Source organism: Rhinoderma darwinii, chromosome 6 (genome assembly GCF_050947455.1).
Source record: "Rhinoderma darwinii isolate aRhiDar2 chromosome 6, aRhiDar2.hap1, whole genome shotgun sequence".
Classification (NCBI taxonomy): Eukaryota; Metazoa; Chordata; class Amphibia; order Anura; family Rhinodermatidae; genus Rhinoderma; species Rhinoderma darwinii.
In genome coordinates, this window is record NC_134692.1 from 87168376 (window position 1) to 87184714 (window position 16339).

General features: G+C 44.8%; 1 protein-coding gene across 1 annotated transcript in view; it reads right to left on the minus strand.

The window, feature by feature from the left end:
- Positions 1 to 16339, minus strand: part of MOB4 (MOB family member 4, phocein) — a 244890-nt gene that overhangs the window by 24456 nt on the left and 204095 nt on the right. Inside the window, exon 7 of the mRNA XM_075831284.1 lies at positions 7121 to 7232. Within this exon, the coding sequence (XP_075687399.1) occupies positions 7121 to 7232 (112 nt within the window). The remainder of the gene's footprint in view (positions 1 to 7120; positions 7233 to 16339) is intronic.

Below are 16339 nucleotides of genomic sequence, written 5' to 3' on the forward strand. Positions count from 1 at the left end.
TATTTTAACCCCTTCCCGACATATGACATATAGTTACGTCATAGCCGGGTAGGGGAAGTATGGAGCAGGCTCGCGGAGTGAACTCGCTCCATGCGATGCTGGTGTCCCGCTCGTTTAACTCGTTAAATGCTGCGGTCGATAACGACCGCAGCATTTAAATAGTTAGAAACCGCTAACAGCTCTTTGCGTCCCCCGCAACGCAATCAAGGGGGGGGGGGGGAGGAGGAGATGGTTGCTATGGCTGCCTGGGGCCTCCGGCAGGGCTTAATAGATTCCTGTCAGAATCACGATATACTGCAATACATTAGTATTGCAGTGTATCGTGCAAGCGATCTAACGATCGCTGGTTGAAGTCCCCTAGGGGGACTAATAAAAAAAGTAAAAATTTGTTTAAAAAAATATATACAGTATATTAAAAGTTAAAAACAAAAACCCTTTTCCCATTAGAGCATAGTAAGAAATGTAACAAATAAACAGAATTGGTATCGCCGCGTCCGTAAAAGTCTGATCTATTATATATCATTATTTAACACGCACGGTGAACGCCGTAAAAATAATAAAATGGTAAACGCCAGAATGTCTATTTTTTGGTCACCTAATCTCCCACAAAAAATGAAATAAAAAAAGTGATCAAACCGTGGTATGTACACAAAAATGGTATTATTAAAAACGACAGCGTATCCCGCAAAAAATAAGCCCTCATACCACTTAATCGACGGAAAAAATTGATTCTGGCGTTTACAATTTTTTTTTTTACGACGTTCACCGAGCGAGTTAAATAATGATATATTGTAATAGTTCAGACTTTTGCGGACGTGGCGATACCAATTATGTGTATTTTTTTTTTTACTATGCTTTTTTACTATTTAACTCATTTTTACTTTTTTTTATTAGTCCCCCTAGGGGACTTCAACGAGCGATCGTTAGATCGCTTGTACGATATACTGAAATACTAATGTATTGCAGTATATCGTGATTCTGACAGTCATCTATTAAGCCCTGCCAGAGGCAGGGCTTAATAGCTGTACAAAGATGGCGGACCTGGGGGCGTTCATTAAACCCCCAGGCAGCCATAGCAACCATCGCCCCCCCCCGCAATTGCATTGCGGGGGGCGTGATGAGCTGTTAGAGGGGGTCGCCCCCTCTTTCTGACGATTTAAATGCTGCGGTCAGTATTGACCGCAGCATTTAACGAGTTAAACTAGCGGGGTCGCTAGTTACTCTGAAGTGTCGGCTGTAACGTACAGCCGACACCGTCATCGTATGAAGCGAGCTCATTGCGTGAGCCCGCACCATACTTCCCCTACCCGACTTTGGTGTATGGATACGTCAAATGTCGGGAAGGGGTTAAAAATCTGCAGAAAATTGGCAATAAATATTGCGTTGTGTTTCTCTGGTAAAGCCTTCTGTGTAAGGCTGGGTTCACACGAGCACATTAACGTCCGTAATGGACGGACGTATTTCGGCCGGAAGTCCCGGACCGAACTCAGTACAGGGAGCCGGGCTCCTAGCATCATAGTTATGTACGATGCTAGGAGTCCCTGCCTCTCTGCAGGACAACTGTCCCGTACTGTAATCATGTTTTCAATACGGGACAGTAGTTCCACGGAGAGGCAGGGACTCCTAGTGTCGTACATAACTACGATGCTAGGAGCCCGGCTCCCTGCACTGAGTTCGCTCCAGGACTTCCGGCCGAAATACGTCCGTCCATTACGGACGTTAATGTGCTCGTGTGAACCCAGCCTTACAGAAAAAAAATAGATCGTTTTTATAATGCACTGCCATACTTCTGTATTGCAGTGTATTATGCCTGTCAGTGTAAATCTGACAGGCATTCTACGAGGCCCTTCCTTTGGCAGGGCCTAATAGGCATACACTGATGGCAGAGGGCTGCCATGGAAACTATCGGCTTCAATTGCGTCGGGGGGTGCCGATGTGGAGACAGAGAGACCACCATCCCTCCGAAACCACTTCGCTGCTGATTTAAGCATCTAAGGGGTTAAATGGCTGGGACCGTTGGTAACTCAGATACCGGCTGTTAGAGCAGGAGCCCAGCTTTCTTTAGACAGTTCGGCCCCCGCTCTAGTCAGCATGGGACACTCGTGCCAGGTTTGTGAGACAGCGCCTTTAAGGGCCGCGCTGTGGTATAGGTGACCATTAAGACCGCCGTGAAAATTAATATCGGCGGTCATTAGCGGGTTAAAAAGAAGGTAGTTTTGGAGAATCTACACTACCGTTCAAAAGTTTAGGGTCACTTAGAAATTTCCTTATTTTTTAAAGAAAAGCACAGTTTTTTTTCAATAAAGATAACATTAAATTAATCAGAAATACACTCTATACATTGTTAATGTGCTAAAAGACTATTCTAGCTTCAAACGTCTGGTTTTTAATGCAATATCTACATAGGTGTATAGAGGCCCATTTCCAGCAACCATCACTCCAGTGTTCTAATGGTACATTGTGTTTGCTAACTGTGTTAGAAGGCTAATGGATGATTAGAAAACACTTGAAAACCCTTGTGCAATTATGTTAGCACCACTGTAAACAGTTTTGCTGTTTAGAGGAGCTATAAAATTGACGTTCCTTTGAGCTAGTTGAGAATCTGGAGCATTACATTTGTGGGTTCAATTAAACTCTCAAAATGGCTAGAAAAAGAGAGCTTTCATGTGAAACTCGACAGTCTATTCTTGTTCTTAGAAATGAAGGCTATTACATGCGAGAAATTGCCAAGAAACTGAAGATTTCCTACAACGGTGTGTACTACTCCCTTCAGAGGACAGCACACACAGGCTCTAACCAGAGTAGAAAGAGAAGTGGGAGGCCCTGCTTCACAACTGAGCAACAAGACAAGTACATTAGAGTCTCTAGTTTGAGAAATAGACGCCTCACAGGTCCTCAACTGGCAGCTTCATTAAACAGTACCCGCAAAACACCAGTGTCAATGACTACATTGAAGAGGCGACTCCGGTATGCTGGCCTTCAGTGCAGAGTGGCAAAGAAAAAGCCATATCTGAGACTGGCTAATAAAAGGAAAAGATTTATATGGGCAAAAGCACACAGATATTGGACAGAGGAAGATTGGAAAAAAGTGTTATGGACAGACGAATCGAAGTTTGAGGTGTTTGGATCACACAGAAGAACATTTGTGAGACGCAGAACAACTGGAAAGATGCTGGAAGAGTGCCTGACACCATCTGTCAAGCATGGTGGAGGTAATGTGATGGTCTGGGGTTGCTTTGGTGCTGGTAAAGTGGGAGCTTTGTACAAGGTAAAAGGGATTTTGAATAAGGAAGGCTATCACTCCATTTGCAAAAATATGCAAAAATATGCCATGCCATACCCTGTGGACAGCGCTTGATTGGAGCCAATTTCATCCTACAACAGGACAATGACCCAAAGCACACCTCCAAATTTTGCAAGAACTATTTAGGGAAGAAGCAGGCAGCTTGTATTCTATCTGTAATGGAGTGGCCAGCGCAGTCACCAGATCACAACCCCATAGAGCTGTTGTGGGAGCAGCTTGACCGTATGGTACGCAAGAAGTGCCGATCAAGCCAATCCAACTTGTGGGAGGGCCTTCTCGAAGCATGGGGTGAAATTTCTCCCGATTACCTCAGCAAATTAACAGCTAGAATGCCAAAGGTCTGCAATGCTGTAATTGCTGCAAATGGAGCATTCTTTGACGAAAGCAAAGTTTGAAGGAGAAAATTATTATTTCAAATAAAAAACATTATTTCTAACCTTGTCAATGTCTTAACTATATTTTCTAGTCATTTTGCAACTCATTTGATAAATATAAGTGTGAGTTTTCATGGAAAACACAAAATTGTCTGGGCGACCCCAAACTTTTGAACGGTAGTGTATAAACAAGCATCGATGAGCGGAGAGGTGGACATTTATTGCTTTTACAAGTAGGATTTCTCAGGACAATTCTCTTATTTCATGCCAGATCTGATGATCAGATAGAAAGACACATAGAAGACTGCTTAATTTTTTAAATTAGGCTACTAATTAACTCATTAAATAGTTTTTTTAACACGTTATTTTCCATAGTGCACAAACCGGAGGGAACGTTGCAGAGGGTGTGTGCTTTATGTTAACTGTAATAAATGGGAGTTAACTGATAGAGAAATTTCACAGAAAGGAATGGCAGGTGAGATTAAGGCCCTATTCACAAACGGACCCCAAATGGGGGTATTCACACGGCCGATTTTTTGACAGGCCGTCAAAAAATTTAATATGTCCTATTTTGGGCTATTCTCACGGCCCCCATAGAAGTCTATGGGGCTGTGTAAAACAGCTTTCTGACGCTCGCTCTCTCCTCCTCACATTGCGAAGTGGATGTGAGGAGATTTTTTTTGCTGTAGGTAGCGTCACAGCCCCCTTGTAGATAGCACCACCCGTATATTGCACCCCTCCCCCTGTAGATAGCGCCATTGTAACTCCCAGCCAGAGGGATTCCGCTCCTAGATGGAACCCCTGACGTCACTATCTATATATGGACAGCGACATCAGAGGCAACTCAAGAGGAGGAAACCCGGCCACAGCGTTGCCGATGATGTGACTGGGGATCCCGCTCCAGGAGAAGTCCCTGACGTCACGATCCATATATGGACAGTGACATCAGGGGAAACTCCAGAAGCAGGGATCCCCGGCCACAGTGTTGCCGACACTCTGGCCGGGGTTTTAGCTCCAGGAGAAGTCCCTAATGTCACTATCTCTATATGGACAGTGACATCAGGGGCAACTCCTGAAGTGGAATCCCCGATCAGAGGGATTCCGCTCCTACAGGGAGCTACAGAGGCGCTATCTACAGGGGGCATTATCTATAGGGGGCACTGTGGCACTATCTACAGATGGCATCAACATCTGCGATTGCTTTCCGAATTACCAAGAATAAGCCAAAGCTGCAGTACACAGTTCAATGTTTGTGAGGACATGGTAGCAAATAAAAAATAGCAGAGAAAAAAGCCAGAAACCAATGCAAAGATGCTAAGGGATCAGATAAAGCTCTCTATACTCTGAAAGCAAGAGAAAATGGTGACTGGACGACCATGTGACTTTCCTGTGGGTGATTTTAGTGGGTTGAAACCCAAAAAATTGACAAATTAAATGTATCCGTTTTTAAAACGGACAGTGAAAAACGGGTCACAATCAGCCGTTAAAAACGGATACACGGCCCGCAACGTAAAAGGTACAAAATGGCAGTTTTTATTGGCCGACACCCGCTCCCAGTCGTGTGAATAGAGCCTTATACTTAACCAAATCTGTGTAAAGTGTTAAGGTATGTCACACGTAGTGTTTTCAGGCGTATTTCGGGGCGTTTACACCTCGAAAAACGCCTGCCAAAACAGAAGCAGAATGCCCCCAAACATCTGCCCATTGATTTCAATGGGAAATATGGCGTTCTGTTCCGATGGGGCGGTTTTTACGCCTCATTTTCCAAAAACGGCACGTAAAAAGACGCCCGTGAAAAAGAACTGCATGTCACTTCTTGGGACGTTTTTGGAGCCGTTTTTAATTGACTATTAGGGTATGTTCACACGCTAGCTGTCATTTACGTGTGAAAAGACAGACTGTTTTCAGGAGAAAACAGCTGCCTCGTTTCACACGTAAATGCTCCTCCTCGCATTTTGCGAGGCGTCAGACGCTCGTAAATCTTGAGCTGTGCTTCATTGAGTTCAATGAAGAACAGCTAAAATTACGTGGCAAAGAAGTGCCCTGCACTTCTTTGCCGAGGCAGTACATTTACGCGTCGTCGTTTGACAGCTGTCAAACGACGACGCGTAAATTACAGGTCGTCTGCACAATACGTCGGCAAACCCATTCAAATGAATGGGCAGATAATTGCCGACGTATTGTAGCCCTATTTTCAGGCGTAAAACGAGGCATAATACACCTCGTTTACGTCTGAAAATAGGTCGTGTGAACCCAGCCTTAAAAACAGCTCCAAAAACGCAGCGAAAATCGTGAGTGGCTTAAAAAACTTCTGAAAATCAGGAGCTGTTTTCCCTTGAAAACAGCTCCGTATTTTCAGATGTTTTTGACAGCGTGTGAACATACCCTTAGGCTTTATAAGGTGGGATTATTAGCACCTCTTTGTGAGCCAAAAGCTGTACCATATTCAAACACGGCAAAGAAGCCTTTCCCAATTTTTTTTCCCCAGCATTCACCAGATGATGTTTTGATAAAAAAATTTTGGGTAAATCTGTTGCTCTAACACAGAGCTGTAATTTCCCCAGTGTGAATAAAGCTTTACTTAAATACTGCACAATACTAATGATCTCTCAATGTACTCATTGCTTGACCAAAGTGAAAACTTTTGTCAAGTTTATTGACACAGCTCCAAAAACGGACATAAAAAACGCTTTGTTGCTAAAAAAACAGTCTGAAAATCAGGAGCTGTTTTCCCTTGAAAAGCTCTGTATTTTCAGAAGTTTTTGGTTAAGCGTGTGAACATACCCTTACTATACTGCCTTATATACGCATCCAGCTGTACAATACAAACTTTCATTGCAGAGGCTCTGTCACCAGATTATTAATGCATGATTACAACAGTGGTTTTTATTTTTAAAAACGATTATTTTTTAGCAAGTTATAAACAATTTTAGATTTATGCTAATTAGTTTCTTAAGACAACTGTGCGGGTTTTTACTTTTTACCAACTGGGCATTGTACAGAGGAGTGTATGACACTGACCAATCAGTGACCAATCAGCGTCATACACTTCTCATTGTTCCAGCCCAGCTTCTTTCACTGCACAGAAACAGTGATAATAAGATGAGACTGATCCTCTTGTTATAGTCTATACACAGAAAAGCTGACAAGTAAGCTGGCGATGTTTGATTCTATTGTGTATGCTCAAGTGGTCAGTGTGAAAACTAGAATATTTCTAGATTTTGATTCAATGTGGATAGTCACACAAAAAATAAAACCACCAAAATGTAATCAATAGGTTTATAATAAAACCCTGATCTAAATAATTTTTCATTTTCCTAATATTTATGCCAAACAAATCACCGTATCAACTCAGCAGGATTATTTTTAAAACCCCCCCCAAAAAAAACAAAAAAAACCTCCTTTCCACATCATGAAATATTTTGAAATGACTAAAACATACCTCATATTCATCAAATATTTGGCGATGATGGAAATATGCATGTGAAAATATCCTATAGATTCTACGGCACACTGATCCTAATTTAGCCACGGAAGACTCCTTTATGCTAACCCTGTGAAGACAATTTTATTTTATTAATACAGACATTTTGGTATAGTTTTCAGTATATATCTAGTTAAATGTATAATTATGCCTATTTAAGCCTCCATTGTCTTATATGCTAAAAATACAGATTTCTCTTTGTTAGTTAGTGGTTAACTGATTGCTATTACTTACTTATGCTCATGAGTTCTTTGTAGCAGTTAAAACTAGTGATGAAGAGCTTGACTTGATAACAAAAATACAAGCATCTGTGCATTTACTTAACCAATATGCAACTGTATGGCCTCATGCACACGACCGTAGCCATGTGCACGGCCGTAATTTTCGGGTCGGCCGGACGAGGAGTGTCACCTGCGAGCCGCCCGCAAATCGCAGGCCATGCACATGGTCCATTATTTTGTATGAGCCTGGACCGCGGAATAAGGCCGTAGTAAGACATGTCCATTCTCTCTGCGGTTCTTTCTGAGGCTCCTGGGCCATGCACGTACCGTGGAAACCACGGTCATGTGCATAGGCCCATAGAAATGAATGGGGGCGCAATTCTCAAGTGGATTTCCGGGGAATTGCGGCCGCAAAAGCATGTTAGTCGGTATGGAGCCCAGAAGTGCAAAAAGGAGCATGCAGTCTTAAATGACCTGCTAGTTTATGAATAAATCAAAGACTACATCGGATTCCTATATATATATATACACAATTTAGATATGTATGGCTATGTTGCATTTGTTGGTGCTTGTAGGTTCACACACACATATATATATATATAGTGTGTGAACCTACAAGCACCAACAAATGCGACATAGCCATACATATCTAAATTGTAAACTTTATTGAAATACATCATTCAAAACTGGAGGAAACTCCACAATGGAACAAATAGACACAGCAAACAATAATATACTGGTGTGGATACAATGATGGCTGTACGGTGTATCACAAACACAAATCCAGGTCAGTGACATAATAAGTATATAATGTGTGATAAAACCAGTGTATGGGTCCCAGTGTTATTATTAAAGAGGCTCTGTCACCAGATTCTCAAATCCCTATCTCCTATTGCATGTGATCGGCGCTGCAATGTAGATAACAGTAACGTTTTTTTTTTTGAAAAACTTTCATTTTTGGCCAAGTTATGAGAAATTTTATATATATGCAAATGAGCTTTGAAATGGACAACTGGGCAGGTTTTTTTTTCGTAGGTCCAACTGGGCGTGTTTACTTGTTTTACTAACTGGGTGTTGTGAATAGAAGTGTATGATGCTGACGAATCAGTGACCAATCAGCATCATGCACTCCTCTCCATTCATTTACAATGCAGCATCACGTTCTTACTAGAACGATGTGCAGCCACATACACAGACATTAACGTTAATCAAGTGTCCTGATAGTGTATACACATGACCTCCAGCCTGGACGTCATGTGTACTCAGAATCCTGACACTTCTGAATCTTTTCTGTGAGATTTCCAGCAAGGGAAACGAAATCTTGTTTACCTCGTAATCTCGCGAGATTATGCGTGGCTTGCTGGAATCTCACAGAAAAGATTCAGAAGTGTCAGGATTCTGAATACACATGACGTCCAGGCTGGAGGTCATGTGTATTCATTATCAGGACACTTGATTAACGATAATGTCTGTGTATATGGCTGCACATCGTTCTAGTAAGAACGTAATGCTGCTGTGTAAATGAATGGAGAGGAGTGCATGATGCTGACTGGTCACTGATTCGTCAGTATCATACACTTCTATTCACAATGCCCAGTTAGTAAAACAAGTAAACACGCCCAGTTAAAAACACAATACACGCCCAGTTGCAAATACGAAAAAAAACACGCCCAGTTGTCCATTTCAAAGCTCATTTGCATATTATATATATATATATATATATATATATATATATATATATATATATATATATAAAATAGCTCATAACTTGGCCAAAAATGAACGTTTTTAAAAAAACAAAAAAAACTTTACTGTTATCTACATTACAGTGCCGATTACATGCAATAGGCGATAGGGATTTGAGAATCTGGTGACAGAGCCTCTTTAATAATAAATGCCCCATGGTAACAGATTAGGAAAAGATCATTAGAAGAATACAGAAGGATAAATAAAGGCTAAATGTAAAGTATTTAAATAATACTGACCCACTGTAAAACGGGACTCCTGTGAGATGTGTCCACACTTGTATCCAGACCAGTATATTGTTGTTTGCTATGTAAGTTTGTTCCATTGTGGAGTTCCCTCCAGTTTTTTTTTTTTTAGAAGGAAACAAACACAACCAAACGGGGAGAATGCTCAACATGAGTATCTCCTCGTCACACAGACATAGAATATCACATACACATCACAGGGATTCATAGATAATCCAGTATAATATACGGAAAATGTAAAGGATCTGCCAGGCACAGCTTCTGCGTCAACACCCATAGGTAATCAGTCTGCACCTGCTTCTATGTCTGTGAGACTGACTCCATCTTCCACCACTCAGGATGGCAGGCTTAGGAGTGGGAGAGCCTATCACAGCCTGGCCAGACGGAGCTAGCTCCCGCCCTCTGTCTATTTATACCTGCCTTTCCTGTTCCTCCTTGCTTGTGATTCTTCTCGTTTGGTTTCCTGGCCCTGCTGCAGCTTCTTGAACTATTTGACCCTGCTTCATATTGACCCTGGCTTACTGACTACTCTCCTGCTCTGCGTTTGGTACCACGTACACTCCTGGTTTGACTCGGCTTGTTCACTACTCTCCTACTCTGCGTTTGGTACCTCGTACACTCCTGGTTTGACTCGGCTCGTTCACCACTCTTGTTGCTCACGGTGTTGCCGTGGGCAACTGCCCCATTTCCCTTAGCTTCTGTGTACCCTTGTCTGTCGTGCACTTATTGAGCGTAGGGACCGTCGCCCAGTTGTACCCCGTCGCCTAGGGCGGGTCGTTGCAAGTAGGTAGGGACTGAGTGGCGGGTAGAATAGGGCTCACTTGTCTGTTTCCCTACCCCCATCATTACATAATCACAAGCCAATATACCTAGTCTACCCTGGTCCCTGACACTACTATGGACCCCCTTGAGACCCTGGCTCAGCAAATGCAGGGTCTCTCCCTACAGGTCCAGGCCCTGGCTCAGAGGGTCAACCAGCCTGATGCTACCATGGTAGTGCCCCTCACCTCACCCCTTGAACCCCACCTCAAGTTGCCTGACCGGTTCTCAGGGGACCGGAAGACTTTTCTCTCCTTTCGGGAGAGTTGTAGGCTCTATTTTCGCTTAAAGCGCCACTCCTCAGGTTCTGAGAGCCAGCGGGTGGGTATAATTATGTCCCGGCTCCAGGAAGGGCCCCAAGAATGGGCCTTCTCCTTGGCTCCTGACGCCCCTGAACTTTCCTCCGTTGATCTTTTCTTTTCTGCTCTCGGACTCATTTATGACGAGACTGACAAGACTGCCTTTGCCGAGAGTCAGCTGGTGACCTTACGTCAGGGTAAGAGACCTGTTGAGTATTGTTCTGACTTTAGGAAGTGGTGCGTAGCTTCTCGGTGGAATGACCCTGCCTTAAGGTGCCAGTTTAGGTTGGGTCTGTAAGACCTGCTAGTTAGCTATCCCTCTTCGGACTCCCTAGACCAGGTTATGGCTTTAGCGTTACGACTTGACCGACGTCTCAGGGAACGACAACTTGAACGTTTTTGTGTTTTCTCCTCTGACTCCTCCATGATGCCTCCCAAGGTTCCGTTGCTTCGTTCTTCCACAGAAGACTCGGAGTTACCTATGCAACTCGGGGCCTCCGTGTCCCCCCAAAAACGTAGAGAGTTCCGCAGGAAGAATGGTCTCTGCTTCTATTGTGGGGATGACAAGCATCAAGTGAACACCTGTCCTAGGCGTAAGAATAAGCAGCCGGAAAACTTCCGCGCCTAAGTGATCATCGGGGAGGTCACTTGGGCGCACAGGTATTTCCCGTAAATATGAAACGTAATAAAATCTTGCTTCCCTTTCAGGTCTCTTTTGGTGGTAGGTCTGCTACCGGCAGTGCCTTCGTGGATTCAGGGTCTTCTGCTAATATTATGTCTGTGGAATTTGCTATGTCTCTAGCTATGCCATTGATTGATTTGCCTAAACCTGTCCCGGTAGTGGGTATCGACTCCACTCCTCTTGCTAATGGTTATTTTACACAGCATACCCCTGTTTTTGAACTCCTTGTTGGCTCCATGCATTTGGAGCAGTGCTCTGTACTGTTGATGCAGGGATTATCGTCCGATTTGGTTTTAGGCCTTCTCTGGTTGCAGTTGCATAATCCCACGTTTGACTGGAATACTGGGGATCTTACCAAATGGGGTAATGAATGCTTGACGTCATGTTTTTCTGTCAATTCTATTTCTCCCTCTGGGGAGGTGAATACGCTACCTGAGTTTGTTCACGACTTTGCTGATGTTTTCTCTAAGGAGGCCTCCGAAGTGTTACCTCCTCATAGAGAATACGATTGCGCTATCGATTTGGTACCAGGAGCTAAGCTCCCTAAGGGTAGGATATTTAATCTCTTTTGTCCCGAACGTGAAGCCATGAGAGAGTATATCCAGGAATGCCTGGCCAAGGGTTACATTCGCCCCTCTACTTCTCCGGTAGGTGCTGGCTTCTTCTTCGTAGGGAAGAAGGATGGTGGTCTTAGGCCATACATTGACTACCGTAACTTGAATAAGGTCACTGTAAGGAACCAGTATCCCCTTCCTTTGATTCCTGATCTCTTTAATCAGGTTCAGGGGGCCCAATGGTTCTCGAAGTTTGATCTACAGGGGGCGTATAACCTTATCCGCATCAAAGAAGGGGATGAGTGGAAGACTGCGTTTAACACGCCCGAAGGTGATTTCGAATACCTCGTCATGCCCTTTGGGTTGTGTAATGCTCCCGCGGTCTTCCAGAATTTCATAAATGAGATTTTAAGAGATTACCTGGGGGTATTTCTTGCAGTGTACCTTGATGACATACTTGTGTTTTCCAAGGACTGGTCCTCCCACATTGAGCATGTCAGGAAGGTGCTCCAGGTCCTTCGGGAAAACAAACTGTTTGCGAAGACCGGAAAATGTGTGTTTGGGGTGCAGGAGATACCATTTTTGGGTCATATCCTCACTCCTCATGAATTCCGCATGGACCCCGCCAAGGTCCAGGCTGTGGCGAAATGGGTCCAACCTGCCTCCCTGAAGGCGTTACAGTGCTTCCTGGGGTTCGCAAATTATTACAGGAGATTTATTGCTAACTTCTCGGTCATCGCTAAGCCTCTTACGGATCTCACTCGCAAAGGTGCTGATCTCCTCCACTGGCCTCCTGAGGCTGTCCAGGCTTTTGAGGTCCTTAAGAAGTGCTTTATCTCGGCCCTGGTGCTGGTTTAGCCCAAATAAATGGAGCTATTTATCGTGGAGGTTGACGCGTCCGAGGTGGGAGTGGGGGCTGTCTTGTCCCAGGGTACCAGGTCCCTCACCCATCTCCGTCCCTGTGCCTACTTCTCCAGGAAGTTTTCGCCCACTGAGAGTAACTATGATATTGGCAACCGCAAACTCTTAGCCATTAAATGGGCATTTGAAGAGGGGCGCCACTTCCTGGAGGGGGCTAGGCACCAGGTAACGGTCCTTACCGACCACAAGAATCTGGTTTTCCTAGAATCTTCCCGGAGGCTAAACCCGAGACAAGCTCAATGGGCGTTTTTTTTTACCAGATTCAACTTTTTGGTTACCTATAGGGCTGGGTCTAAAAATATTAAGGCTGATGCAATGTCACGTAGCTTCATGGCCAGCCCTACTTCGGAGGAAGATCCTGCTTGTATTTTGCCTCCAGGTATAATCATTTCCTCTATTGATTCTGATTTAGTCTCTGAAATTGCGGCTGATCAAGGTTCAGCTCCCGGGAACCTTCCTGAGAACAAGCTGTTTGTTCCCCTGCAATTCCGGCTAAGGGTACTTAGGGAAAATCATGACTCCGCACTATCTGGTCATCGAGGCATCCTGGGTACCAAGCACCTCATTGCCAGAAACTATTGGTGGCCTGGGTTGCCTAAAGACGTTAAGGCCTACGTCGCCGCTTGTGAGGTTTGTGCTAGGTCCAAGACTCCCAGGTCCCCACCAGCGGGCTTACTACGTTCTTTGACCATTCCCCAGAGACCTTGGACCCATATCTCCATGGATTTTATCACCGATTTGCCTCCATCTGAAGGCAAGTCGGTGGTGTGGGTTATAGTAGACCGCTTCAGTAAGATGTGCCACTTTGTGCCCCTCAAGAAACTACCCAATGCTAAGACGTTAGCTACCTTGTTTGTCAAACACATCCTGCATCTCCATGGGGTCCCTGTCAATATTGTTTCTGACAGAGGGGTACAATGTTTCATTGTTTTGGAGAGCCTTCTGTAAAAAGTTGGAGATTGATCTGTCCTTCTCTTCTGCCTTCCATCCTGAAACTAATGGCCAAACCGAGAGGACTAATCAGTCTCTAGAACAATATTTAAGGTGTTTTATCGCTGACTGTCAATATGATTGGGTCTCATTCATTCCCCTCGCCGAATTTTCCCTTAATAACCGGGTCAGTAACTCGTCAGGGGTCTCCCCCTTTTTCTGTAATTTTGGGTTTAATCCACGGTTCTCCTCCGTTTCACCTGGTAGTTCCAACAATCCCGAGGTAGAGGTCGTTCATCGGGAACTGTGCACACTCTGGGCCCAGGTTCAGAAGAACCTAGAGGCGTCCCAGAGCATTCAAAAAACTCAGGCAGATAGAAGACGTTCTGCTAACCCCTTGTTTATGGTCGGGGATCTGGTGTGGCTATCGTCAAAGAACTTGCGCCTTAAAGTCCCGTCCAAGAAGTTTGCTCCCCGGTTTATAGGGCCGTACAAGGTCATTGAAGTCCTCAATCCTGTCTCCTTCCGACTGGAGTTGCCCCCATCTTTTCGAGTACACGACGTGTTTCATGCCTCCCTCCTTAAACGCTGCTCCCCGTTCTTTGCTCCCTCAAGGAAACCTCCTGTCCCCGTTCTCACCTGAGGGGGTAGAATTCGAGGTGGCCAAGATTGTGGACAGCAAGATGGTCCAAGGCTCCCTCCAGTACCTGGTCCATTGGAGAGGATACGGGCCTGAGGAGAGGACTTGGGTACCCGCCCGGGATGTTCACGCTGGGGTATTGGTCAGGAGGTTCCACCTTCGTTTCCCCCAATAAACCAGGTCCACCTAGAAAGGGTCCGGTGGCACCTCATAAAAGGGGGGGTACTGTAAAGGATCTGCCAGGCACAGCTTCTGTGTCAACGCCCATAGATAATCAGTCTGCACCTGCTTCTATGTCTGTGAGACTGACTCCATCTTCCACCACTCAGGATGGCAGGCTTAGGAGTGGGAGAGCCTATCACAGCCTGGCCAGACGGAGCTAGCTCCCGCCCTCTGTCTATTTATACCTGCCTTTCCTGTTCCTCCTTGCTTGTGATTCTTCTCGTTTGGTTTCCTTTGTCTGTTTGTCTGTCGTGCACTTATTGAGCTTAGGGACCGTCGCCCAGTTGTACCCCGTCGCCTAGGGCGGGTCGTTGCAAGTAGGCAGGGACTGAGTGGCGGGTATATTAGGGCTCACTTGTCTGTTTCCCTACCCCCATCATTACAGAAAATATGAAAACACAGCATTGATTTACATATAACCATTTGTAAGGCTAAAGGATAGGGCAATATAAGGTATACGGGCAACTGACAAAATACATATTCTACCTTCAGAGTCAGGTAAAGAGGGGGGGGGGGGGGTTTCAGTCTACGGTTAGAGCAAATTCGCTCCAGAGTCTCCAAACTCTTTGGGAATTTGGCTATCGAGTGGGTCTTAAACCCTTAACGACCGGCGTATAGTGTTGTTACGTCGGCCGTTCAGGGTAATTCTTCTGAAGTGTCAGCTTTTCATGTCGGCACTTCAGAAGAACTTTCCCCACATCGTGCGGGGTGCTGCTGAAGACCGGGCTGCTGGTAACAGCCTCGGGCTTCAGGGCAACGATCGGAGACCACTAGCAGTGGTCTCCGATCGTATTTAACCCCTCAGATGCGGCACTCAATAGCAAGTGCCACATCTGAGTGGTTTGGGAGGGAGGGGGCCGCATTGGAGCTGTTTTCGCGGTGATCTCCTGAAGTCCGGGCTGCTGGTAATAGCCTTGGGCTTCAGGGCAACGATCGGAGAGGGAGGGGGCCGCATTGGAGCTGTTTTCCCGGTCATAGGGTAATCGGCCTCTGAAGCCAAGGCTGTTGCTAACAGCCTTGGCTTCAGAGTGATTATCGGAGACCAATAACAGTGGTCTCCGTTCATGTGATCACTGCGAGAACCATTCACAGTGATCACAAAATGAAAAACAATGTTTCTCCTACCGGTCTCTCTGTCTCTCCTCACACTTGATACTTTGTATGAGAACAGACAGAGAGAGAATTTTACTGTGACACCACAGACACTAAATTACAAAAAATCTAATATATAAACTTTATATAAACTTCAATTGTATACCTAGGCTAGGGTTATCCTTAGGGCACGATCAAACGTGGCAGAGTTATTCCGCTGCAAATGTTGGTGCAGATTCAGGGCAATTACGCAATGAATCTGCACCAACATTTACATATTTGACAGGTAGTTCAGACGTTGCAGAAAACACAGCGGACTTGCCACAGATTTCAGTCTTTGCATTGCAAAGACTGAAATACGCAGTGAAATTCCGCTTCTTCTCCGCAAACAGACAGTGCATGCTGCGGAAAGAAAATTCTGCACCGAAGCCTATGGTCCACAGAGGAGTTTTCTGCAATGTCTGAACTAACTTTCCTAAACATGGATAGAAACAAATGGAAAAACGGCCGCTGGAGATTCCACTGCGGACTGTCTGCAGCGGAATTCCACAGCAATTCCGCCACGTGTGAACATGCCCTTAGCGTTAGTCTAGGGTTATTCTAGGTTCTATTCTAGAGTTAGTCTAGGGTTAGCATGGGTTCAGTCTAGGGTTAGTCTAAGTTTAGCCTAGGGTTTTTGTGTAGCGTACGTGTATGACAAGTGTATTTTTTTTGTGCAGAAAAAAAGTTTTATAGTCTACGTGTTTGTTCGACATCAGTTTTTTGTGAAGCGTGCTTTTGTGATGTCCGTGTATTTTTGTCTGTGA